This window comes from Narcine bancroftii, unplaced genomic scaffold (assembly GCF_036971445.1).
Source record: "Narcine bancroftii isolate sNarBan1 unplaced genomic scaffold, sNarBan1.hap1 Scaffold_42, whole genome shotgun sequence".
NCBI classification, from domain to species: domain Eukaryota; kingdom Metazoa; phylum Chordata; class Chondrichthyes; order Torpediniformes; family Narcinidae; genus Narcine; species Narcine bancroftii.
In genome coordinates, this window is record NW_027212059.1 from 1 (window position 1) to 27,003 (window position 27,003).

The window sequence follows — 27,003 nt, forward strand, 5'->3', positions numbered from 1 at the left end:
TTGTGGAACGAGCTGCCAGGACAGGGTTAGGGTGAGTTAGATGCCAATGGTTTGGATGGACTCTCTGAGGCTGCGGGTAGGGCGGTGGGGGGGTGGGAGAGAGAGGGACTCTGTTTTGCTTCTCTCTCTCTGGCTGTGAGGTGCCGAATCTCTCTGCCTTACAGCCAACTAAAGTGGTTTTTGTGACATTGGGCTGTCTTTACTGTGTGACGAGAAACTGAAATTCGAGAGTTTCGAGGAGCAGAATTGAGTGTGGTGGCTATTACTGAGGAGAAGGTGGGTAAAGCACCGAGCCCAGATGGTTCTGAAAGAGGCAGCTGATGAGATTGTGAACACAGAAGCAATGATGTGTGAGGGATCGATGGAGTCGGGAATGGTTCCAGAGGTCAGTAAAATTGCAAGAGTCACTCCACTGTTTAAGAAGGGAGAGAGACAAAGGACAGGAAGTTATAGGCCTTTAGCCTGATTTCAGGGGATGGCAAGATTCCAGAGTCCATTATTAATGACGAGGTCTCAGATAAAATAGGTCGAAGTCAGCACGATTTCCTTCAGGGCAGGTCGTGCCTGATAGATCCATTGGGATTCTTTGAGGAAGTAAGGAGAACAGACAAAGGAGAGTCCGTGGATGTTCTTGACTTGCATTTTCACAAGGCCTTTGTCAAGGTGCAACACACGAGGCTGATCCACATGGTGCGCACGGTATGACGGGACAGGTACTGGTGAGGAGAGAAGATTGGCTGAATGGCAGAAGGGAAAGGGTAGGAATGAAGGGGTGTTTTCTGACTGGCCACAGTGACTTGTGGTGCTCCAGTACAGATCAGGCCCTTCAGCCCATGATGTTGTGCTGACCAGTGTGAACCCTTTCAACAAACTACGCTTTTCTTCCCACACACCCGTCACCCTCTTTCTTCCATCCATGTGTCTGAGTCTCTTAAATGCCCCCAATGTTCCAGCCTCCACCACCACCCCGGCAAGGCATTGAGCTGCAGAGTGCTCTCGCTGGACCGCCACCATGGTCACCGTCCCCAGACGGTGCCCTGCTCCAGCTCCACGCTTCCCTTGAGTCTGCACCCCTCGACACTGCTGTTGATCACAGCCAACACTATCTTGGGTGTGGGATTTTAATAAAACCACCGTCGGCTCCTTTAATGGGCCGTACAAAGCCTGTACGGAGCCGAGGGCAGTTGAGTGGGTGGTTGGACCTTGCGAGAGCGCTGAATCTCCACTCCCCTCTCGCTGTGGGCCCACACCAGTGGCAGCTCTGGTAATGCCGCCATTTTTTAACCTGTGCAGAAACCTCATGGAACTGGTGGTTTTGTAGCTGGGTTTGCAGATGATACAAAGGGGGAGAGGGGAGGGGAGAGCCAAGGAAGCTGGGAGTCTGCAGAGGGACTCAGACAGGTTGGGAAAATAGGCAAAGGAGTGGCAGATGGACCAGAGTGTGTGGAAATGTCTGTCCAAGCCCGTTGGTCAAATGAATAACAAAGTAGAGCATTTAAAAAAAAAAAATAGAGCATTCAGAAAGTGGAGGATCAGAGGGACTTGGGCGTCCTGGCATGGAGTTTAGAAGGATGAGAGCCAATCTCATCATAAAGTTCCAAATGTTGCAAGGCCTGGATCAAGTGGATGTGGAGAAGGTATCTCCAGCAGTGAGAGAGTCTGGGATCAAAGTGCACAGCCTCAGAATGAAAGGATGTCCCTTTTGAGCAGAGATGAGATGTCTTGTTCAGCCAGAGGGTGGTAAATCAACAGAATTCATTGCTACAGATGGTGCTGGAGGCCAAGTCACTGGGGAGATTTAAAGCACATATACCTTGATGAATCTTTATCTTTACCTTTGCTACATGAAGGACCTTGTTTGAGCTGCGGAGTTTCTCCAGTTTTTTGTTACAACTTCAACCATCTGCACTCTGTCGCGTGCATTTTAAAGCGGAAATTGATGGGTTTATGATTAATCAGGTGATGGGGAGAAGGCAGGAGATGGGGGTTGAGAGGTAGATGCATCAGCCATGATTCAGAAGGGGGAGCAGACTCAATGGGCTGAAGGGCCTCTTTCTACAGGGCATGGCCCATCTGTGGAAGTTTAGGCTGGACCACAGGGGGAAGAATCTCGGGTTTGGATGTGGTGCTGTGTATGTACTTGGGCAGAGGTTTTCAAACCTCACCCCCCACGTTCAGTAATCCCTCTGCCGTTGGGGTCCATGATTGGTGAGCGGTTGCTTCAGTTGGGAAGAAACCATTTGAAATCCACTGTTTTAATCGTCCCTCATGGACTCGTTATGTGCACGGATTCAGAATCCATAGTAAATGGGCCAACGACAATTTTTCTCAAGTAAAATATTTCGGTCACAACTGAGTCTGGAGCAGTGATTCTCAACCTTCCCTTCCCACCCATATCTCACCGTAACCAACCCCTCACTGATCACAGAGCCCTGATGGCACTGGGGTTACTTAAACTGGGATGGGAGTGGGAAGAGAAAGGTTGAGAACCACTGAACAAGAAAAATAAATCAGAAGTTTGAGCAGAGGGGCTGGGAATCTGCTGCTCCCCGCGAGGTGTGGAGCTGACATGTTGCCCAGCCCTCTGCTTCCGTGGACGCTGCTCGTCTGCTCAGCGGCAGGCCCAGTGTGTCTCTCCAGTTCTGCCAGCTGAAGGCCCCAAAAAGGGAAGGTGTTATTTTTGAGGCAATATTGCATAATGTAGAAGGGGTCAGGAGCAGTGCTCGTGTGACGGGGAGGCTTGAAACCAGAAGACCTGGGTGATAAACTCAAGAGTGTGGCCAGAAGAAGCTGGGAGCTGTTCCCATTCACAAGCAGAAGGCGTATTGACACAAATTGGGAGGACTGAACAAGCTGGTCGAAAACATCGAAAAGTCAGACCAGAGGCGTCGTGTTAATTGTTAGAGAAGAGTTTAATGGGAAGGATGCGTGTCTTCAGAAACATGGGGTCTGAACAGACTCTTCCCATTGAGGATGGGTGAGATAGAAACCAGAGGACATGGGTTAAGGGTGAAAGGGGAAAATTTTAGGGGGAACTTCCTCACATAGAGAGGGATGGGTGTGCGGAACGAGCTGCCAGCTGAAGTGGTGAATGCAGGCTCAATTTTAACATTTAAGGACGGGTACATCGATGGGAGAGAGGTGCAGGTCAGTAGGGCTAGGCAGGATGATAGTTTGGCACACACTTGATGGGCTGAAGGGCCTGTTTCTGAGCTGTGTGGGTCTATAGTGAATGACGGGGAGTGTGGTTTTGTGCAGGGAGATCCTGTCCCGCGGGTCGAGATTTTTTGAGGAGATGCTGGATATGGAATTAAGTCAAGGTTCAGAGTCACGATCTGTGCGTATTACCCGATGAACCAGAGTTTCTCCAGCCTCAGGTTCAGAATTGGAAGCATGGACTTTGCTGCAGCCGTGTTGTGTATTACTGGTAGGAAACTGGTAGAAATTAAAATTTGGCAAATGCAAAATTTAAAATTTCAATTTAAAAATGAAATTAATATTTTTTACATTAAGATTTTTAATTTCTAAATTATACATACAGCACGGTAACAGACCCTTCCAGCCTACGAGCCCGATAGACATACAGCTCAGTAAATGGCCTTTCTGGGTCATGAGCCCGTTAGATGAACAGCACGGTAACAGGCCCTTCTGACCCACGAGCCCGTGAGACATGAAGGACGGTAACAGGCCCTTCTGGCCCACGAGCCCGTTAGACGTGAAGGACGGTAACAGGCCCTTCTGGCCCACGAGCCCGTTAGACGTGAAGGACGGTAACAGGCCCTTCTGGCCCACGAGCCCATTAGACGTACAGCACGGTAACAGGCTCTTCCGGCGCACAAGTTCCTCTCGCCCAATTTACACCCAATTAATCTACACCCCTGGTATGTTATGGAGGAAACCGAAGGTCCCGTTTCTCCCCCCTCCCCCCCCCTCCAAGGGAAAACATGCAGATATGGGGAAAACATGCAAACAGCACTGGATTCAAACCCAGATCCCTGGCCCTGTAACAGCGTTGTGCTAACCGCCACGTTAAAGAAGTAATTAGTGGGGAAAAAGAAAGTCAGGCCATGTCTGTGGTTCACTGATCATTCAGGAATCTGATGGCGGAGGGGAAGAAGCTGCTGTTCAGTGCTGGTCAACAGGCTCTTGGATCTCCTTCCTGATGGTAACAGAGTGAAGAGGGAATGGTGAGGGGGTGGGGTCTTTGATGAACCCTCTGGAGTGAAACACAAAAGTCTGCAGACGCTGAGATTGTCATTGAAGTACGGAGATGGTGGAAGGACTTGGCCAGTCTCGCTGTGTTGGTAATAGAGATGTACATGTTTGAGACTTGAGCCCTTCCTTGCATTACCTAGAACACCCCAGCACAGAACAGGCCCTTCGGCCATGGGCTTTGGGTGGTAAAGGGGCCAGGGTTCCCAACTGTTCACGAAGGCGCGCTAGATCTTCCCTGGGGGAGGGGTCTTTGGTTCCCATGTTAATGACAGCGCTCCCCTCTCCTCCCTCCCCCCCACCATTCCTTCCTGCTGACTGCCTTGTTGTTTCCTGGCTGCCTGTTCTGCTCACCACTGGTGAAATGTGTTCCAGATTCCAGATGCAGCCCATTCCCCCTCCCTGTGGCTGTGAAACAGTTCCATTTGGCCCTGTGCTGAGTGTGTCTCTTGTGCTGGATTCGGGTTGTTGGAGCTGAACAAGGTCCTGTGTCTCAGCTCCTGTCGCCCACTCCAGGTTAAGATCCCAGCTCAACTACAGCCTCTCTTTTCCCCCTGGACCTGGTTCCCCAACATCTCCCGTGGGTGAGTGCCAGTTGCCTGCTCTGTAAACATTGTGATGAGTTGTTTGTCCGTATTTGCTTTGAGGATCTGGGCATTAATCGAACATTCCTGCATGGCGCAGGCATTCAGCCCATCACGTTGTAGCAGCCTGTGGAAACCTGCTCCACAGCCTTGCCCTGCACTACATCTCCTGAATTGCAGTGGGCCCCCCACTCCGTCCGTCTGGTGACAGGGCCCCTGGAAGGGGGGTGAGTTGCAATGGGTCCTGTCCTAACGGGGAAGGAACCATGGGAGGGTTTTCAGGCTGGTGAGGAGGGGAACCCACTGGTGGCAATGCATACCGTGTCTGGGACACAGATGGAGTAGACTGCAGTCACCATGGAAGGATGGTGGGCATCCTGTGTCTGTGTCCCACAGGCAGGATAGTGGGGGCAGGAACCGAGGCCATTCACTGCAGAGCACAGGACATCAGTGAACAAAGTGGCAGGAGGCAGAGTCCAAAAGGGCAGGCCACCTGGAGTCAGTGTTGGGCACTCTGCGCCGGCTGGGGCCTGCCATGGGCGCTCTGCACCGGCCGGGCCAGTTCCTGATAACTGTACCAATGTTCCCATCATCCCACCCTCACACATCCCTCTGGAGTGAAACACAAAAGTCTGCAGACGCTGAGATTGTCATTGAAGTACGGAGATGCTGGAAGGACTCGGCCAGTCTCGCTGTGTTGGTATTAGGGATGTACATGTTTCAGACTTGAGCCCTTCCTTGCATTACCTAGAACACCCCAGCACAGAACAAGCCCTTTGGACCTCCATTTTGTGCTGTACCCATATATTCCTTTTTTTTTAAAAAAAGTACCAAACTCTCCCTCTCCTCTGTTTTTCTTCCATCCAAGTGCCTGTCCAAGGGTCCCGGATATCCTAAAGTGGGAGGGACAGGAGCCAGAGGTCGTGGTACATGTAGGTACCAATGACATAGGGAGAAATAGAGAGGAGGTCCTAAAAAGTGAGTACAGGCAGTTAGGTAGGGAGTTAAAAAGAAGGACCGCAAAGGGGGTAATCTCTGGATTACTCCCTGTGCCACGTGACAGTGTGAATAGAAATAGAATGAGGTGGAGGATTAACACGTGGCTGAAGGGGTGGAGTAAGGGGCAGGGTTTTAAGTTTCTGGATAACTGGGACCTTTTTGGGGGAGATGTGACCTGTACAGTAAGGACGGGTTACACTTAAATCCCAGGGGGACCAGAATCCTGGCAGAGATATTTGCTAGGGCTACTCAGGATCCTTTAAACTAGAATGGTTGGGGGGAGGGAACAAAATAGTACAGAGCAGTAAGGAGAAGGTTAGAATGCAAACAAGGAAAGTTTGTAGTAAGTATTTGAATATGGATGGGCAGGTGATAGAGAAGGGAAATGCTCTGGAAGAAGATGAAGGGCAATTGGCAGGAAAAGTAAATAATGTTGTTATTAAAGATGAGGGAAAACAGGGATTAAAAATTGGGAAATCTCTGAAATTCATATATTTTAATGCCAGGAGTATTGTAAAAAAGGTGGATGAGCTGAAGGTGTGGATTGATACTTGGAAGTATGATGTGGTAGTGATTAGTGAGACATGGTTGCAGGAGGGATGTGATTGGCAGCTGAATATCCCTGGGTTTCGTTGTTTTAGCTGTGATAGAGTCGGAGGGGCAAGAGGAGGTGGGGTTGCATTGCTTGTCAGGGAAAATATTACAGCGGTGCCTAGGAAGGATAGATTAGAGGGCACATCCACGGAGGCTATTTGGGTGGAACTGAGGAGTAGGAAAGGAGAGGTTACACTTGTAGGGGTGTATTATAGACCACCCGGAGGGGACCGAGACCTAGAGGAGAAAATCTGTAGGGAGATAGTAGATATTTGTGATAAGCACAGGGTTGTAATTATGGGAGATATTAATTTTCCACATATAGATTGGGAAACACATTCTGTGAAAGGACTGGATGGGTTAGAGTTTGTGAAATGTGTGCAAGATAGTTTTTTACAACAATATGTAGAGGTGCCGACCAGAGAAGGAGCAGTGTTAGATCTACTGTTGGCAAATGGGATGGGTCAAGTGACGGAGGTTAGTGTTGGCGAGCACTTCGGGTCCAGTGATCATAATGCCATCAGCTTCAATGTCATGATGGAAAGAGAGAAATCAGGGCCAAGGACTGAGGTTTTTAATTGGGGAAAAGCTAGATTTGAGGAGATGCGAAAGGACTTGCAGGGTGTGCATTGGGACAATTTGTTTTATGGGCAGGATGTAGTAGAGAGATGGAAGTCTTTTAAAGATCAGATTTTGAGAGTGCAAAAGCTTTATGTTCCTGTTAGGTTAAAAGGAGGGGCAAAAGGTTTGAGAGAGCCGTGGTTTTCAAGGAATATTGGAAACTTAGTTCGAAGAAAAAGGGAGGCGTACATTAGATATAAGAAGCATGGAGTTAAGGAGATGTTTGAAAGATACATTGAATGTAAGAGGAATCTTAAGAGAGGAATTAGGAAAGCTAAAAGAAGGTAAGAGAAAACTATGGCAAGCAGGGTGAAAACTAATCCAAAAGAGTTCGACAAATATGTTAATGGTAAAAGGAAAGCTAGAGACAAAGTTGGTCCCTTAGAGAATCAGAGCTGTGTGTGGAGCCTAGAGAAATGGGGGAGATATTGAACAGTTTCTTTTCTTCGGTATTCACTAAGGAGAAGGATATTGGGAGATGTGAGATAAAAAAAGCAAATTGGGTAAATATGGGGAATATAGAGATTACAAAAGATGTAGTTTTAGGGCTTTTGAAGAATATGAAGGTGGATAAGTCTCCGGGACCAGACGGGATCTTCCCCAGGACATTGAGAGAAGTGAAGGAGGAAATAGCAGAGGCTCTGGCGGTAATTTTCCAAATGTCATTAGATATGGGAATAGTGCCGGAGGATTGGCGCATTGCGGATGTGGTTCCGTTATTTAAAAAGGGTTCAAGGAGGAAGCCTGGCAACTATCGGCCTGTAAGTTTGACGTCTGTGGTAGGTAAATTAATGGAGAAAATTCTTAGAGATAGTACTTATAAACATCTGGATAGACAGGGTCTGATCAGGAGCACTCAACATGGATTTGAGGGAGGAAGGTCATGTTTGACCAATCTGATTGAATTCTTTGAAGAGGTGACTAGGAATGTGGATGAGGGTAGCGCAGTGGATGTTGTCTATATGGACTTCAGTAAGGCCTTCGATAAGGTACCACATGGAAGGTTAGTTAGGAAGGTGCAGTCTTTAGGTATAAATTTTGAGATAGTCAAATGGATTGAACATTGGCTGAAATGGAGAGGCCAGAGAGTGGTAGTGGATAATTGTCTGTCAGGTTGGAGGCCGGTGACCAGTGGTGTGCCTCAAGGATCTGTATTGGGCCCATTGTTGTTCGTAATATACATTAATGATCTAGATGATGGGGTGGTGAATTGGATTAATAAATATGCAGACGATACTAAGATAGGTGGAATAGTGGATAATGAAGAAGGTTTTCAAGGATTGCAGAGGGATTTGGGCTGCTGAGAAAAGTGGGCTGAAAAATGGCAGATGGAATTTAATGCTGATAAGTGTGAGGTGCTTCATTTTGGTAAGAAGAATCAGAACAGGACATACGTGGTAAATGGGAGAGCATTGAGGAATACAGAAGAGCAGAAAGATTTAGGAGTAACGGTACATCGTTCCCTGAAGGTAGAAACTCATGTGAATAGGATGGTGAAGAAGGCTTTTAGTATGCTGGCCTTTATCAATCATTGCATGGAATATAGGAGTTGGGAGGTGATGTTGAGACTGTATAAGACGTGGGTGCGGCCTAATTTGGAGTTCTGTGTGCAGTTCTGGTCGCCTAATTATAGGAAGGATATAAACAGAGTGGAGAGAGTGCAGAGAAGGTTTACCAGAATGTTACCTGGGTTTAAGCATCTAGAGTATAGGGAGAGATTGGGCAGATTAGGTCTTTATTCTTTGGAGCGTAGAAGGTTGAGAGGGGATTTGATAGAAGTATTTAAGATTAGGAAAGGGATAGACAGAGTGGATGTGGATAGACTATTTCCGTTAAGAGGAGGAAAGATTAAAACAAGAGGACATGAGTTAAGAATTAAGGGGCAGAGGTTTAGAGGTAACATGAGGGGGAACTTCTTTACTCAGAGAGTGGTAGCCGTGTGGAATGAGCTTCCGGGAGAAATAGTGGCGGCGGAGTCAATTGTATTATTTAAGAAAAGGTTGGACAGGTATATGGATGAGAAGAAGATGGAGGGTTATGGGCATTGTGCAGGGAGGTGGGACTAGAAAGGGGTGTTTGGTTTGGTGCGGACTAGAAGGGCCTAATGGCCTGTTTCCGTGCTGTTTTTATGTTAAATGCCCCCAATGTTCCAGCCTCCTCCATTAACCCCGGTGAGGCATTCTTGGCCCCCACAACTCTTTATTAAAAACAAACAAACACTTCCCCCTGATGTCTCCCCTAAACTTTCCTCCCTTCACTTTGTACACACGTCCTCTGGTCATGTTTGCTGATCCTGCCCTTGTAAACAGGCGCTGGCCGTCCACCCTATCTATGCCTCTCAGAAACTTGTCGACCTCCATAAAGTCTCCTCTCATCCTTCTACGCTCCAGAGAGAAAAGTCCCAGCTCTATTCACCTTGCCTCATAAGACCTGCTTCCCATGTTTCCAGTACAACGCTCTGTTGCCTGTGCATTGACACCCCCACACCAATCCGGCCAGGATGCTCTCCGTGGTGTACTTGTGGAAATTTGGTGATATACCGAATCTCCTCATGAAGTGTCTGCAGCCAGTGGATCAATGTGGTCCTGTCGCAACAAAAGAGGGATCGGTTTCGTCAAGTTTTACTATTTTTGGTACACAGACATCCAATCTGTTTGCTCATAGTTTTGCTATTATCTGATTCCACCTGCATTGAATTCGCCCATCGTTATTGAATGAAGATCGACCAGGACCAATGCCTGAAGAGGGCTCACAAAATCAGTGAACCGGTACGGACTCGAAAGGCCAACATGGCCTGTTTCTGCTCCGTAAATGGTTATATGGAGAGCGGTGTCAGGCCAGGAAGCTCGGGCGGTGTGAGGCTGGGAAACTTGGGATGTGTCCTCCATTTGCGTTGAACAGTGAGGTTGGGGTGGGACGAGGAGGGGGTGGGGGGGGTCGTAACACCAGTGGAGAGAAAAATGTCAGATGCTCAAACAGGCATTCAGACAGACGATTTCCTCGCAACCAGGGGAACGATTACACAGGATTGGCCAGTCATTGCCTGACCAAGATAAGGAGGGAGTTGACTTGGCAGGAGGCAAAGGTTCTTGGCAGATTAGATAAATTCAGAATTCAGCTGAGGAAAACATTACAGCACAAAACAGGCCCTTCGGTCCTTCTAGTCTGTGCTGAAATATTGTTCTAGCAATTTCCACTGACCTGCCACCAAATCCATTCCCCTCTCATCCATGGACCTGTCCAAATTCCTCTTAAATGTTAAAATGGAGCCCACATTCACTACTCCAGCTGGCAGCTCGTTCCACACCCCCACCCCTCTCTGTGAGAAGAAGTTCCCCCAAACCCTTCCCCTTTCACCCTTAACCCATGACCTCTGGTTTGTACCTCACCTACCCTCAGTGGAAAAAGCCGACCATTTTAAATTCCTTGATCAAATCTTCCCCTCATTCTTCTACGCTCCAGGGAATAAAGTCCTAACCTGGAGTCCAGGCAACATCCCAGTAAATCTCTGCCTCTTTCTATCTTAGTGATATTTCAGACAACAAGTGAAATACTCTAAACGTGGGGTGTAGGAGTGGAGAGTGGAACAGTGCTCTGACATCTGAGGGACTGGCCGTCCACTCTGAGTGCGGTGAAACATGTTTCGGCGGTCAGATAATTTCCCTCGAATATAGCTATTACTGGGCTGTGTCCCGAGATGCAGAGAGAAGCTCCTTTTTTTTGTGTGGAGGGCACCGAGGGGTGCGGTAGAACGGAGGGGTCTGGGAATAGAGTGTAGCCGTGCGCTACTCGAAAGAAGACACACATGTAGTGTAGTCAGGTCTGAGTTTTATTAGGGCTCAGGCCCAACTTTTATACTGCACTGCTCCCGCCGTGGCCCCCCTTGGCTGACGTCACAAAATGCATATTGAAAGCGGGTTTCCCACACATGGGTTTTTTTGCTGCATAACACTGCCCTTCTTCCCCATGTGCTGTCCCTGTTTGTTGGCTGCACAGCAAAGGCCAGTGCCATTTTGAGGTCACCGCCCTTGCCGTTCACCTGCCGGTTCGCATATTGGGGCCAGTGCCGCTGCGTGGCCTGCTGGCTTTTGGTTGCGCTCATCGCCTGGAGCGCTGGATCGATTACCGCGTTGGTGGGCCACCAGGATAGGAACAGAATTCCCTGAAAGTGGTGTCACAGGTGGACAGGGTTGTAAAGAGAGTTTTTGCACATTGACCTTCAGAAATCAACGTATTGAGTCCAGGAGCTGGGATGTTGTGGTGAAGTTGTCTAAGACATTGGTGAGGCCCAATTTGGAGGATGTGTGTAGTTTTGGTCACCGAACTACAGGAAAGATCTCAATAAGATAGAAAGAGGCAGAGAAGATTGACTAGGATGTTGCCCGGACTTGAGGGACTGAGTTACAGGGAAAGGTTTAACAGGTTAGGACTTTATTCCCTGGAGCGTAGAAGAATGAGGGGAGATTTGACTGAGGTATTTAAAATGAGGAGGGGGATAGACAGAGTAAATGTAGGTCGGCTTTTTCCACTGAAGGAAGGTGAGATACATAGAATACTACAGTTGAGGCCCTTTGGCCTTCTGTGTTGTGCTAACCCATATATTCCTTAAAATAAGTATTAGCCCCTCCCTACCCCATAAACCCTTTATTTTTCTTCCATCCATGTGTCTATCTAAGTCTCTTAAATGCCCTCAATGTTCCAGCCTCCACCACCACCCCTGGTGAGACATTCCAGGCCCCCACAACTCTCTGTGTAAAGAACTTACCCCGACGTCTCCCCTAAACGTCCCTCCCTTCACTTTGTACACACGTCCTGTGGTGTTTGCTGAATCTGCCCTGGGAAACAGACACTGGCCATCCACCCTATCTATGCCTCTCATAATCTTGTCGACCTCCATCAAGTCTCCTCTCATCCTTCTACACTCCAGAGAGAAAAGTCCCAGCTCTGCCAACCTGGCCTCATAAGACTTGTTTCCCAATCCAGGCAACATCCTGGAAAATTCACTCTGCCCCCTCTCCACAACTTCCACATCCTTCCTGTAATGAGGTGACCAGAACTGAACACAATTCTCTAAGTGGAGTCTCACTAGAGATTTGTAGAGTTGTACCATGTCCTCTCTAGTCCTGAACTCAATCCCCCTATTAATAAAGCCCAGCATCCCATAGTCCTTCTTAACTATCCCATCACCCTGTGCAGTGACCATATAACCATATAACATATAACAATTACAGCATGGAAACACCTTGAGGGATGTTTGGATTTGGACCCCAAGGTCCCTCTATTCATCCACACCCTTCAGTAACCGACCATTAACCCTGGACTCAGCCTCCTGGTTTGTCCGTCCAAAATGCATCTTCTCACACTGATCCGGATTGAACTCCATCTGCCATTTTCTGCCCAACTCTGCATCCTGTCGATATCCTCTTCAACAACCTTCAGCTCCATCCACAACTCCCCCAACCTTCATATTATCTGCAAATCAAAGGACATGGGTTAAGGGTGAAAGAGGAAAAGTTCAGGGGGGAACATAAGTAGGACATTCTTCACACAGAAAGGGGTGGGGGTGTGGAATGAGCTGCCAGCTTAAGTGTGAATTTGAGCTCAATTTTAACATTTAAGAGGAATTTCGAGGGGTACTTTGCTGGGAGGGGTTTGGAGGGATATGGACTGGGTGCAAGTCAGTGGGATGAGGCGGAATAATATTTTAAGCACAGACTAGAAGCACCGAATTGGTTGTTTTCTGGGCTGTTGTGTTCAATCTGGGTATTTGGGTTGTTCATGGATAAAAAGCAAATGAAACAAAAGCAGGATTCAGAGGATGATTCCAGAAATGAAAGGGTTATCATGTGAGCAGTGTTCGACTGCTCTTGGCCTGGACGTTGAGATTTAGGGGAAAATGGGAGGGAGGGGGGGAGAATCTCATTGAAACATTTTGAATGTTGAAAGGAGTGGACAGAGTAGATGAAGAAGGCTTGTTTCCCTTAATGGGAGTGTCCAAGACAAGAGGGCACAACTTCAGGATTGAAGGGTGTTCACTTGGAACAGAGACATGGAGGAATTTCTTCATCCAGAGGGTGGTGAATCTGTGGAATTTGTTACCACAGACGAATGTGGAGGCCGGGTCATTGGGTGTGTTGAATGGAAAGAAATCAATAGGTTCTTAATTAGCCAAAGCATCAAGAGTCACGGGGAGAAAGTTGGGCAGTGGGGCTGAGTGGGAAAATGGATCAGTTCTCGATGGGCTGAATAGCCCTTTTATGTTCCTATGTCTTGTGGACGTTGTAAATTACTACCTAGAAATGTGAGATCTCAAATATAATTCACTCTCATGAAATTTGAGGCCATGTCGAGCAACTAAGTCAACAGAAGGTTAATTTTCCAGCTCCCATATCTTGAAGCAGTCATCCTTCTCATGGTGGGGAAAGCCCAATAGGACCGTAGTTTTGGAATGCAGCCGCTCCCCTCCACGGTTGGCTCTTCTGTACTCTAGAAGACGCTGTGGCAGCCCTTCAATAACGACTGGGGTGCAAACGAGTGCAGCTGAAGCCTGACCATCAGCCCGCCTCTGTTCACGCTCTTGGCCCATGAAGGCATCGCCAGATCCAACTCCAACAGTGTCATCAAGCTTCCAGATGACTCAACAGTCGTCGACCTCATCACCAACAACGGTGAGTCGCATTAAAGGGAAGAGATGGAAAATCTCATGAAATGGTGCGGGAGGAACAACTTGGGTCTTAACGTGGACAAGATGAAGGAGATGATCGTGGGCTTCAGAGGGACCAGGAATGACCACCCTCCACTACACATCTACAAGAGAGTGGAGTCACCAAATTCCTTGGAGTTCACTGAACTCATGACCCATCATGGACACTCAGCGTCTCCTCACTTGTCAAGAAGGTGGAACAGATGCTACTTTGCCCTCCTCAACCACTTTGGAAGTGCCCACTTCACTCTTCTCAGGAAGGGCAGTCGCTGTTGCACCTTCCTGATAAGTGAGGAGATGTGGTGACCACGATAGGACACTAGTTCAGTGAACTCCAAGGAACTTGGTGTCTCCACTCTCTCCACGAGAGTTGCACAGATTTACTGTGAAAGTATGTACAGACATCACATACAACCCTGAGATTCTGTTCTCCGTGGGCCAGGCAGAATCACCACTTAACGCAGTGCAAAAAAAGCTGGACACAACATACACGTGTAAACCGATTAAGAAATGTAAATAACTGTGCAAAACAGTGGGAAAAATATCAATACAGTGCACATCAGAGGCCTTAAATGAGGCCCTGATTGAGTTAGTTGTTTAGTCTGATGGTGGAGGGGGAGTGGCTGTTCCTGAACCTGGTGGGTGCGAGTCTTGTGGCCCCGATACCTCTTTCTTGATGGCAGCAGCGAGAATAGAGCGTGTGCTGGGTGGGGTAGATCCTTGACGATTGCTGCTGGTCTCTGACGGCAGCGTTCCCTGTAGATGCTCTCGATGGTGGGGAGAGGTTTGCCTGTGATGTCCTGGGCTGTGTCCACTCCCTTTTGGAGGGCTTTAAATAGAGAGGTGTCGGTGTCCGCGAACCAGGCCGTGATGCAGCCGCCCCCCTGAAGTCCACGATCATCTCCTTCGCCTTGTCCAGGTTGAGACTTGCATGTCATGAGATTTCCCACCTCTTCCCTGGAGAGTGACCCATCGTTGTTGCTGATGAGGTCGACGACTGATCTCATCCGCAAACTTGATGACTGATTTTTGAATATTTTACCTGTGATTTTTCCAAACTCAGTTATCGACATGAACAATGCCGACGTTAACGGTACCAACATTGACTACAGTTTACAATTATCCATTATATACAGTTTTCTGCAGACAAAGCTCTTTTTTGTCCCCCTCCATCCCCACCCTCAACATTCACACTGAACTAACCACAGTTACACACGACTTTCAAGTCACTCGCAACAAAGGTGTGAAATGTATATCAGGTTTATGGGTTTGTCACAACCTGGCGGCCAGAGCTCAGGCTGTTTTCTTCTCATCACCTTTTCCTGGTTCCTCCCTCCTCTTCCCCCCCCCCCGATTGTGGGATAGACGGGGGAGGTGGGGTGGCAAGGCACGATGATCTACGTTATAATCGTGCTGTAGCTGGCTGCTACACGCTATGGCTTTGTGGGGCCTATAGTGCAGGAGAGGTTAGAACTGTACCTTTTGACTCAGAAAGAGCACGTTGTTCCCAGAAAGAACGACATGAACCCAGTTGGGTGGAGCTTTATTGGGCCTGCTTTTATTCTCAGGGGGAATGGTCAAAACCCTCTCAGCACTGATTGGTGTGTTTGTGATCCACTTTCCCTGATAAGCCAGTTAAGCTCTTGGTTGTGACCAATTGGAGGGCAGCATGGTGAGCCTCGTGCAGCCTGATGGATCGTCGCGTTCGTCCTCCATTTTGTGGGGATCGGGGGGGAGCTGCAAAGGGCTGCCACATGACCCCCCTCCCCCACCGAACCAGCAATCAGAATGTTGTTATACTTGGAAGGCCGGCCTCATTTGCTGGGGGAAGGGTGGCCGATTGGCTGTGTCATGTCCAGATGGACTGGTTTCAACCTGTCAATGGTAAAGGTTTCCTCTCGGACTCTGACATCAATTACACAGGTTGACGCGGTATAGCCCCTCGTAGGGTCCCTGCAAAGTGGGACTGTGCACTCCATATTTTACGAAAACGTGTCTGAAGTTCTGACAATCTCTGGGGACAAACGTGTGGTCGGCCATGGGCTTTGGGTGGTAAAGGGGCCAGGGTTCCCAACTGTTCACGAAGGCACGCTAGCTCTTCCCTGCGGTGGGGGGGGGGGGTCCTTTGGTTCCCATGTTAACGACAGCGCTTCCCGCCAACCCCCTCCCCGCCTCCCCCCCCACCATTCCTTACTGCTGACTGCCTTGTTGTTTCCTGTCTGTTCACCACTGGTGAAATGTGTTCCAGATTCCAGATGCAGCCCATTCCCCCTCCTTGTGGCTGTGAAACAGTCCCATTTGCCCCTGTGCTGAGTGTGTCTCTTGTGTTGGATTCGGGTTGTTGGAGCTGAACAAGGTCCTGTGTCTCAGCTCCTGTCGCCCACTCCAGGTTAAGATCCCAACTCAACTACAGCCTCTCTCTTCCCCCTGGACCGGGTTCCCGAACATCTCCCGTGGGTGAGTGCCAGTTGCCTGCTCTGTAACCATCGTGAAGAGTTGTTTGTCCGTATTTGCTTTTGGGGATCTGGGCATTGATCAAACATTCCTGCATGGCGCAGGCATTCAGCCCATCACTAGCCTGTCAGACATGAAGGACGGTAACAGGCCCTCTGGCCCATGAGCCCGTTAGAAGTGAAGGACGGTAACAGGCCCTCTGGCCCATGAGCCCGTTAGAAGTGAAGGACGGTAACAGGCCCTCTGGCCCATGAGCCCGTTAGAAGTGAAGGACGGTAACAGGCCCTCTGGCCCATGAGCCCGTTAGAAGTGAAGGACGGTAACAGGCCCTCTGGCCCATGAGCCCGTTAGAAGTGAAGGACGGTAACAGGCCCTCTGGCCCATGAGCCCGTTAGAAGTGAAGGACGGTAACAGCCCCTCTGGCCCATGAGCCCGTTAGAAGTGAAGGACGGTAACAGGCCCTCTGGCCCATGAGCCCGTTAGAAGTGAAGGACGGTAACAGGCCCTCTGGCCCATGAGCCCGTTAGAAGTGAAGGACGGTAACAGGCCCTCTGGCCCATGAGCCCGTTAGAAGTGAAGGACGGTAACAGGCCCTCTGGCCCATGAGCCCGTTAGAAGTGAAGGACAGTATCAGGCCTTTCTGGTCCATGAGCCCGTTAGAAGTACAGCACGGTTACAGGCTCTTCTGGCGCACAAGTTCCTCTCGCCCAATTTACACCCAATTAATCTACACCCCTGGTACATTATGGAGGAAACCGAAGGTCCCGTTTTTCCCTCCCCCCCCACCCCCAAGGGAAAACGTGCAGACATGGGGAAAACATGCAAACAGCGCTGGATTCAAAACCAGATCCCTGGCCCTGTAACAGCGTTGTGCTAACCGCTATGTTAAAGAAGTAATTAGTGGGGGGAAAAGAAAGTCGGGCCATGTCTGGTTCACTGATCATTCAGGAATCTGATGGCGGAGGGGATGAAGCTGCTGTTCAGTGCTGGTCTACAGGCTCTTGGATCTCCTTCCTGATGGTAGCAGAGTGAAGAGGGAATGGTGGGGGGGGTGGGGTCTTTGATGAACCCTCTGGAGTGAAACACAAAAGTCTGCAGACGCTGAGATTGTCATTGAAGTACGGAGATGGTGGAAGTACTCGGCCAGTATCGCTGTGTTGGTAATAGAGATGTACATGTTTCAGATTTGATACCTTCCTTGCATTACCTAGAACACCACAGCACAGAACAGGCCCTTCGGCCATGGGCTTTGGGTGGTAAAGGGGCCAGGGTTCCCAACTGTTCACGAAGGCGCGCAAGATCTTCCCTGATGGGGGGGGGGTTCTTTGGTTCCCATGTTAATGTCAGCGCTCCTGCCTCCCCCCCCCTCCCCCCTCTCCTCCCTCCCCCCCACCATTCCTTCCTGCTGACTGCCTTGTTGTTTCCTGGCTGCCTGTTCTCTCACCACTGGTGAAATGTGTTCCAGATTCCAGATGCAGCCCATTCCCCCTCCCTGTGGCTGTGAAACAGTTCCATTTGGCCCTGTGCTGAGTGTTTTCTTGCGCTGGATTTGGGTTGTTGGAGCTGATCAATGTCCTGTGTCTCAGCTCCTGTCGCCCACTCCAGGTTAAGATCCCAACTCAACTACAGCCTCTCTTTTCCCCCTGGACCTGGTTCCCCAACATCTCCCGTGGGTGAGTGCCAGTTACCTGCTCTGTAAACATTGTGATGAGTTGTTTGTCCGTATTTGCTTTGAGGATCTGGGCATTAATCGAACATTCCTGCATGGCGCAGGCATTCAGCCCATCACGTTGTAGCAGCCTGTGGAAACCTGCTCCACAGCCTTGCCTCACTCCTCCTGAATTGCAAAGGGCCCCCCACTCCGTCCGTCTGGTGACAGGGCCCCTGGAGGGGGGGTGAGTTGCAATGGGTCCTGTCCTAACGGGGAAGGAACCATGGGAGGGTTTTCAGGCTGGTGAGGAGGGGAACCCACTGGTGGCAATGCATACCGTGTCTAGGACACAGACGGAGTAGACTCCAGTCACCATGGAAGGATGGTGGGTGTCCTATGTCTGTCCCCAGAGGCAGGATAGTGGGGGCAGGAACCAAGGCCCCTTGCCACAGAGCATAGGACATCAGTGAACATAGTGGCAGGGGGCAGAGTCCAAAAGGGCCGGCCACCTGGAGTCAGTGTTGGGCACTCTGCGCCGGCTGGGGCCTGCCATGGGCGCTCTACACCAGCCAGGGCAGTTCCTGATAACTGTACCGATGTTCCCACCAACCCACCCTCACACATCCCTCAGACCACCAGACACAGGAGCAGAGTTAGGCCATTCAGCCCATTGACACTACCCCCCCCATTTGAATCCTCATCGTTGGCTTCTCTCCATAACTTTTGACCCTGACTAATCAAGAATCTATTGATGACCACTTCAAATCCCTTCAGCGACTTGGCCTCCACAACCATCCGCAACAATGAATTATATGGATTAAAGTAGCTTTGGGAGGTTAATCTGTGTTTAGATGTTCAGCACGGTAACAGGCCCTTCCAGCCCACGAGCCCATCAGACGTACAGGACGGTAACGGGTCCTTCCAGCCCACGAGCCCGTTAGACGTACAGCACGATAACAGGTCCTTCCAGCCCACGAGCCCATTAGTTGTACAGCTCGGCAACAGGCCCTTTTGGCCCACGAGCCCGTTAGATGTACAGCACGGTAACAGGCCCTTCCAGCCCACGATTCCATGTCACCCAATTACACCTAATTAACGTACAACCCCCAATACATTTTGAACGGTGGGTGGAAACTGGAACCCCTGGGGAACACCTATTCAGACACAGGGAGAACGTACAAACTCTTTACAGACAGCGCAGGATTCAAATCCCAGTCTCGATTGTTGGCGCGCTAACTGCTATGTCCATTCTAATGGGCCCAGACTCCCCCTTCCCCAACCAGTCACCACTTACCTCCATCACCCCATGACAGGAAACATCGTCTCCACACCCGATCTATCCAGGCCTTTCAATGTTCAAAAGGTTTCATTTCCAGCCCTTTCGGCCTTTCTAGTGTGTGCTGAACCATTTGTTTTGCTGGTCCCACTGACCTGCCCCCAATCTGTACCCCTACATACCACTCCAGTCTATGGGCCTGTCCAAATTCGTCTTAAATGTTAAAATTGAGCTGGCATTCATCACTTCAGCTGGAAATTCGTTCCACACCCCCACCCCTCTGACGTCCCCCTGACATCTTCCCTAAACCTCCCTCCCTTCACTTTGTACATACATCCTCTGGTGTTTGCTGATCCTGCCCTGGGAAACAGGCACTGTCCGTCCACCCCATCTATGCTTCTCAGTATTTTGTCGACCTCAATCAAGTCTCCTCTCATCCTTCTACACTCCAGAGAGAAAAGTCCCAGCTCTGCCAACCTGGCCTCATAAGACTTGTTTCCCAATCCAGGCAACATCCTGGGAAATCCCCTCTGCCCCCTCTCCACAACTTCCACATCCTTCCTGTAATGAGGTGACCAGAACTAAGTGGGGTCTCACCAGAGATTTGTACCATGTCCTCTCTACTCCTGAACTCAATCCCCCTATTAATGAAGCCCAGCATCCCATAGACCTTCTTAACTATCCTATCACCCTGACCTTGAGGGATGTATGGATTTGGACCCCCAAGGTCTCTCTGTTCATCCACACCCTTCAGTAACTGACATTAACCCTGTCCTCAGCCTCCTGGTTTGTCCATTCAAAATGCATCACCTCACACTGATCTGGATTGAACTCCATCTGCCATTTTCTGCCCAACTCTGCATCTTGCCGATATCCTCTTGTAACCTTCGACAACCTTCAGCTCCATCCACAACTCCTCCAAACTTTGTGTCATCCGTAAACTTCCTGACCCATCCATCCCCCTCTTCATCCAGGTCATTTATAAACATCACAGAGCAGAGGGTTCCAGAACAGATCCCTGCGGCACCTCCACTAGTCACCGACCTCCAGGCAGAATCCTTTCGTTCCACTACTACTCTCTGCTTTCTACAGACAGGCCAATATTTCATCCACATGGCCAAGGTTCCCCTGAACCAGTGCCTCTTGACTTTCTGGATGAGTCTCTTGTGGGGAACCTGGTCAAATGCCTTGTTAAATCCACGTCAACCACATCTACCACCCGACCCTCATCAATTTCTCTTGTTACCTCCTCAAAAAACTCAATTAGAACTGTGAGGCTCATCCTTTCCTTCACAAAGCCCTGCTGACTATCCTTGAGTACACTGGACTTCTCCAAATGCTCATAGACCCTGTCCTTAAGAATCCTCCCCATTAGTTTCCACCCCACTGACGTCAGATTTTATAATTCATAAAATCTTCATTTTAAATACCTCAATCAAATCTCCCCTCATTCTTCTACACCCCAAGGGAATAAAGTCCTAACCTGCTGAACCTTTCCCTGTAACTCAGTTCCTAAAGTCTGGGCAACATCCTAGTCAATCTTCTCTGCCTCTTTCTATCTTATTGAGATCTTTCCTGTAGTTCGGTGACCAAAACTGCACACAATCCTCCAAATTGGGCCTCATCAATGTTTTATACAACTTTACCATAACATCCCAGCTCCTGGACTATATGATTTATGAAGGCCAATGTGCCAGAAGCTCTCTTTACAACCCGTCCACCTGTGACGCCACTTTCAGGGAATTCTGTATCTGTATTCCCAGATCCCTCTGTTCTACCCCACTCCTCAGGGCCCGACCATTTACCGTGTATGTCCCACCTGAGTTTGTGCGTAATTCTAGGGATAATTGTGTGAACCTCCTCTGGATGCCTCTGTGCATCCCCTCGGGAGTGGGGAACACAACTGCTACAGTGTTGTAAACGGTCCTGGTGGGCGCGCGCGCATGTTGTTCTGTGTTGGGGAGGCTCATGCTGGCTCCAACACCACAGTGATAGCGCGGGCTGTGTGACCTCTACCTGACATCATGTCTTCCCCCCCCCTTCCCAGGGTATTCTTGTCTCCAGCCGGTGACATGACGAAGATGAGGGAGCAGGAGCCAGTGGACCGGTCAGTGAGGCGGTGGGCGGAGGGGGGAGGGTGGGCATGGGATGGGATGGCATGAGGAGAGGTGGGGGGGCACCGGGGTGACAGAAGTGCAGGGGACCCTCTGGTACTGACCCTCTCTCCCTTGGCCAGGTACAAGGTCGTGTGGCTGATCTTCCTGGTGCTGGGGCTTGGAACCCTCCTTCCCTGGAACTTCTTCATGAATGCCATTCAGGTGAGGACCTCCACACGCCCCGCAACTCCCCCCTCACACCCCTCCTCATCTAGACCCACCCCGGTCCATCTCCCTCACCCTCATCCTTCCTCTGATGCACCCTTGCACTCTTTTCCCCCCACCCCGTTTCCCCCCCTTCGCTGCCCTGATTTCTGACTGAATTCCCCCTCCCCGCAGTACTTCAAGTTCCGCTTACGTGACGTTGACGCTGCAGCCCAGGGGCTGGTTCCGAACAGCAGCTCAGAGACCAACGTCTCGCTCATCCATGTGGAGACTCGGCTGCAGGGGATGTTCAGCAACTTCATGACCCTCTGCGCCATGTTACCGATGCTCGTCTTCAGCTGCCTCAACTCGATCCTCCTACCTCGGTGGGTCCTGTCCCCGCCCACCCTCCCGCTCGCCGTGTCCCGTCCCCACCCCCCCTTCCGCTCGCCGGGTCCCGTCCCCGCCCCCCCACTCCCGCTCGCCGGGTCCCGTCCCCGCCCCCCCTCCTGCTCGCCGGGTCCCGTCCCCGCCCCCCCTCCTGCTCGCCGGGTCCCGTCCCCGCCCCCCCTCCTGCTCGCCGGGTCCCGTCCCCGCCCCCCCTCCTGCTCGCCGGGTCCCGTCCCCGCCCCCCCTCCTGCTCGCCGGGTCCCGTCCCCGCCCCCCCTCCTGCTCGCCGGGTCCCGTCCCCGCCCCCCCTCCTGCTCGCCGGGTCCCGTCCCCGCCCCCCCTCCTGCTCGCCGGGTCCCGTCCCCGCCCCCCCTCCTGCTCGCCGGGTCCCGTCCCCGCCCCCCCTCCTGCTCGCCGGGTCCCGTCCCCGCCCCCCCTCCTGCTCGCCGGGTCCCGTCCCCGCCCCCCCTCCTGCTCGCCGGGTCCCGTCCCCGCCCCCCCTCCTGCTCGCCGGGTCCCGTGCCCGCCCCCCTCCTGCTCGCCGGGTCCCGTGCCCGCCCCCCTCCTGCTCGCCGGGTCCCGTCCCCGCCCCCCCCTCCTGCTCGCCGGGTCCCGTCCCCGCCCCCCCTCCTGCTCGCCGGGTCCCGTCCCCGCCCCCCCTCCTGCTCGCCGGGTCCCGTCCCCGCCCCCCCCTCCCCCATGGCGGGTCCCTTATCTGTCCCTGTTCATGTCTATTGGGCTATTGGGAAGGAGTAGTGGGAACAGCTTTGGCAGGGATCTGGCCAGTATCGGGCCGATGGCAGGGACCAGACCAATGATGGTGCTGGGACCCTCCCTGGTACTTAGTGTGGGATTTGGTGGAGGGGCTGTGGGTGGTTGGAATGGAGGGGTCTGCACAGTAACGCTGGACTCCCCTTCCCCCTCCCCCTCCAGGATCCCACAGGCTCTCCGCATCAGTGGATGTCTCATCGCCATCTTCATCCTCTTCCTCCTCACTGCCATCCTGGTGAAGATCTCCATCGAGCCGCTGCCCTTCTTCATCATCACCATGGCAACCATCGTCCTCACTAACTGTAGGCTGGGAGCAGGCTCCGTTGTCCGTGCGTCTCCGTCCATGTCCGTTTGTCCATGTCTGTGTACACCTGTCCATATTTGTGTTGGTACCCTGTGTTAACATCTCCGCCCTGGCACCCGTGTCTATGCCCCCTGTATCCACATCTCCGCCCTGGCGTCCGTGTCCATGCCCCATGTCCACGTCTCCGCCCTGGCGCCCGTGTCTCTTTGTGCCTGAGCAGCACGATGTTGACTCCTTGACCTCACCCATCAGGGTGAGATGGTATGAATGACAAGACCCCCTCCCACAGTAACGCCCTCCCCCTCTCCTGCCCCTCCCCAGGTTTTGGCGCAGTGCTCCAGGGCAGTCTGTTTGGTCTGGCCGGGCTCCTCCCCATCACATACACCACCCCTATCATGAGCGGCCAGGGGCTCGCTGGCACCTTCGCTGCCCTTGCCATGATCTGCGCCATCACCAGTAAGTGGGGCCGGGGAGAGGGGGGTGAGAGGAAGAGTTGGAGGGGTTATGGGAGGGGGAGGGAGTGTTTGGGATGGATGGGGAAGAGGGTGGAGGATGGATAATGTAGGGGGGTGGATGAGGGGGAAGGGAGGAGGGAGGGAGGGTGAAGGGTGGGTGTATTAAGAGCCCAAAGGTCCCCAAAACCCAGCAGCAATAGATATTCACCAAGACAAATGGTTACTTAAACAAAAGTTGCTTTTAATTTTCTTTAAACATGAAAATAGAATTAAACTTTAACTTATCTCTATTGACTTACTTAACCTAACTTAACCCTCTTCTAATTCTATGTGCACATGTATATAATGTGTTTGTCAGTTCAGAAAAGTTCTTTGATTCACAGTCCAATCTCACTTCTCATTCCTCCAAGTTCACTGGTTGCAGGCAATTCTTATACTGTGCACAGAATTTAACATTTATAAAGTTCACCAGGCTTTGGTGCTTGAAAGGTAAATGGTTACCGCTCAGGAAGGTTCTTGTCAGTTTTCAGAGAGAGACGTGTTGTTCCAGGTCATCCACAACTGATGTTCTTCCATCAGTCACCTCAGTGTCTTGCCCCATCAGGGTTCTCCAGATGATAACCTCTTTCTTTCAGGTCACCGCAGAGTTCCTTTTTGTTTCCCTTATTCCAAGTGAAACATTAGACAACCAGTCCTCTTTTCTTGCATGAACCACAAGGGCTTTGACCAGGCTAAACTAAGAACTCACAACCTGTCTTCCAAATGGGGTTTTCCACAAGCTTGCCAGCTTGTCCTGTTCTAGTCCCAGCTACTGCTGCTGACTAGCACTGCAGAACAGAATTCTGCCTCTCTCTCTCAGAGTAAAACCTGTTTGACTCTCTCTGCTTGCAAAACCCCACATGACCCTCCTCGAACAGCAAGTTCCTTTCCAGACTATCTGTGGCTCCATCTGTTGCCTTTTTGTAAACTACAATCCATTAGTGAAGTCTCTTGGACACTCTCCAAAGCTTTTGCAAAAGCTCTGGGGTCTACATATCTAACATGAGCAGAGCTCCAGGTATTTCAAATAAGATCTCTTTTAAAGTGTTTGTATGTGACCTACTCTAACAAATCTTGCCCCAATTTATCTCCCAAAAACACATCTATATATACTCCGTCACAGGTGGGTGAGGGGGATGAATGATTTGGGGTGAGAGGTGATGAGATCAGCTCAGGAGGGAAGGATTGGGGTCGTCGTGAGACCCCTGGACCTTCTCCTTTCCCCCCGCCACCACCTGGGCCTTCCTCCACTCCACCCCCCCCCCGGACCTATCCCCCTCACCCCTCCACCCCCAATCTCTCCACATTGACATGCACCCATCTGCACTGGAGGGTTGAGGTTTCCCACCCTCCGATCCACCCACCCTCTCTCTGCTCCAGACAGTGTGGAGGTGGGGGAGGTTGAGCAGATAGGAATCAAGTGTTTAAGGGTCATGGGTCCAGGCTCAGGGGTCATTAATTCAGGGTCAGAGGTCGAGGTTCAGAGTTCCTGACCTGTGTTGTTTTGCAGGCGGAGCCGAACAGTCGCCAATCGCGTTCGGATACTTCAACTCGGCCTGTGTAGTGCTGGTGCTGGCTATCGTGTCCTACCACAGTCTTCCCCGCCTGGTGAGTGGTCCCAGACCCCCGTCCCCCTGTACCGGACCTCCCATCCTGGTCCCCCTGTCCCGGACCCCCATTCTGACATCCCAGAGCCCCAGTCCTGCACCCTCATCCCAGACCCCTCCCCCCCATTCCCTTATCCTGGACCCACATCACGGACCCACCGTGCACACTTGTCATGGCCCCTCCATCACAGACCCCTGTTTCTTTGTCCCAAACCCCTGTCCCAGATCCCTGTTCCCGCATCAACATACCCCTGTTTCCTACATCCCGGAACCACAGTCCTGGTCCACCAGCCCACCTCCCCGGACTCCTGTGGTGGTCTTGCTGGCTGTCGTGTCGTACAACAGCCTAACCCACCTGGTGAGGGGATCCCAACACCATCCCTATGACCACTCTCCCCTCTTCATTCCACCTCCTTCTACCCCATTAAGGGTGGTTGTGTATCCCAGGGGGTGGGGGAGGGGTGGGGGATAATACTTTGGGTCTCTAGGTGGGGGGAGGGTGTCTGCTGGATTGTTGGGTGTGTGCAGTTCAACTCCCAATGAGTCAACCCTCCAACAACTCCCCCCCCTCCAACGACTCCCCCCCTCCAACGACTCCCCCCCTCCAACGACTCCCCCCCTCCAACGACTCCCCCCCCTCCAACGACTCCCCCCCCTCCAACGACTCGCCCCCCTCCAACGACTCCCCCCCTCCAACGACTCCCCCCCTCCAACGACTCCCCCCCTCCAACGACTCCCCCCCTCCAACGACTCCCCCCCTCCAACGACTCCCCCCCTCCAACGACTCCCCCCCTCCAACGACTCCCCCCCTCCAACGACTCCCCCCCTCCAACGACTCCCCCCCTCCAACGACTCCCCCCCTCCAACGACTCCCCCCCTCCAACGACTCCCCCCCTCCAACGACTCCCCCCCTCCAACGACTCCCCCCCTCCAACGACTCCCCCCCTCCAACGACTCCCCCCCTCCAACGACTCCCCCCCTCCAACGACTCCCCCCCTCCAACGACTCCCCCCCTCCAACGACTCCCCCCCTCCAACGACTCCCCCCCTCCAAAGACTCCCCCCCTCCAAAGACTCCCCCCCCTCCAACGACTCCCCCCCTCCAACGACTCCCCCCCTCCAACGACTCCCCCCCTCCAACGACTCCCCCCCTCCAACGACTCCCCCCCTCCAACGACTCCCCCCCTCCAACGACTCCCCCCCTCCAACGACTCCCCCCCTCCAACGACTCCCCCCCTCCAACGACTCCCCCCCTCCAACGACTCCCCCCCTCCAACGACTCCCCCCCTCCAACGACTCCCCCCCTCCAACGACTCCCCCCCTCCAACGACTCCCCCCCTCCAACGACTCCCCCCCTCCAACGACTCCCCCCCTCCAACGACTCCCCCCCTCCAACGACTCCCCCCCTCCAACGACTCCCCCCCTCCAACGACTCCCCCCCTCCAACGACTCCCCCCCTCCAACGACTCCCCCCTCCAACGACTCCCCCCCTCCAACGACTCCCCCCCTCCAACGACTCCCCCCCTCCAACGACTCCCCCCCTCCAACGACTCCCCCCCTCCAACGACTCCCCCCCTCCAACGACTCCCCCCCTCCAACGACTCCCCCCCTCCAACGACTCCCCCCCTCCAACGACTCCCCCCCTCCAACGACTCCCCCCCTCCAACGACTCCCCCCCTCCAACGACTCCCCCCCTCCAACGACTCCCCCCCTCCAACGACTCCCCCCCTCCAACGACTCCCCCCCTCCAACGACTCCCCCCTCCAACGACTCCCCCCCTCCAACGACTCCCCCCCCTCCAACGACTCCCCCCCTCCAACGACTCCCCCCCTCCAACGACTCCCCCCCTCCAACGACTCCCCCCCTCCAACGACTCCCCCCCCTCCAACGACTCCCCCCCTCCAACGACTCCCCCCCCTCCAACGACTCCCCCCCTCCAACGACTCCCCCCCCTCCAACGACTCCCCCCCTCCAACGACTCCCCCCCTCCAACGACTCCCCCCCTCCAACGACTCCCCCCCTCCAACGACTCCCCCCCCTCCAA

At 52.2% G+C, this 27,003-nt stretch overlaps 1 protein-coding gene across 1 annotated transcript; it reads left to right on the forward strand.

Annotated features, from left to right (window-relative positions):
• Nucleotides 1-9,144: 9,144 nt before the first annotated feature.
• LOC138750964 (equilibrative nucleoside transporter 1-like) lies at nt 9,145-25,398 on the forward strand (the record flags this gene model as incomplete). Its single annotated transcript, XM_069913065.1, has 8 exons — nt 9,145-9,778; nt 15,962-16,170; nt 21,142-21,201; nt 21,331-21,412; nt 21,590-21,780; nt 22,718-22,884; nt 23,181-23,315; nt 24,864-25,398. Coding segments are annotated over exons 3-8 (1,145 nt in total), but the record flags the coding sequence as incomplete, so codon positions are not given.
• Nucleotides 25,399-27,003: the final 1,605 nt, after the last annotated feature.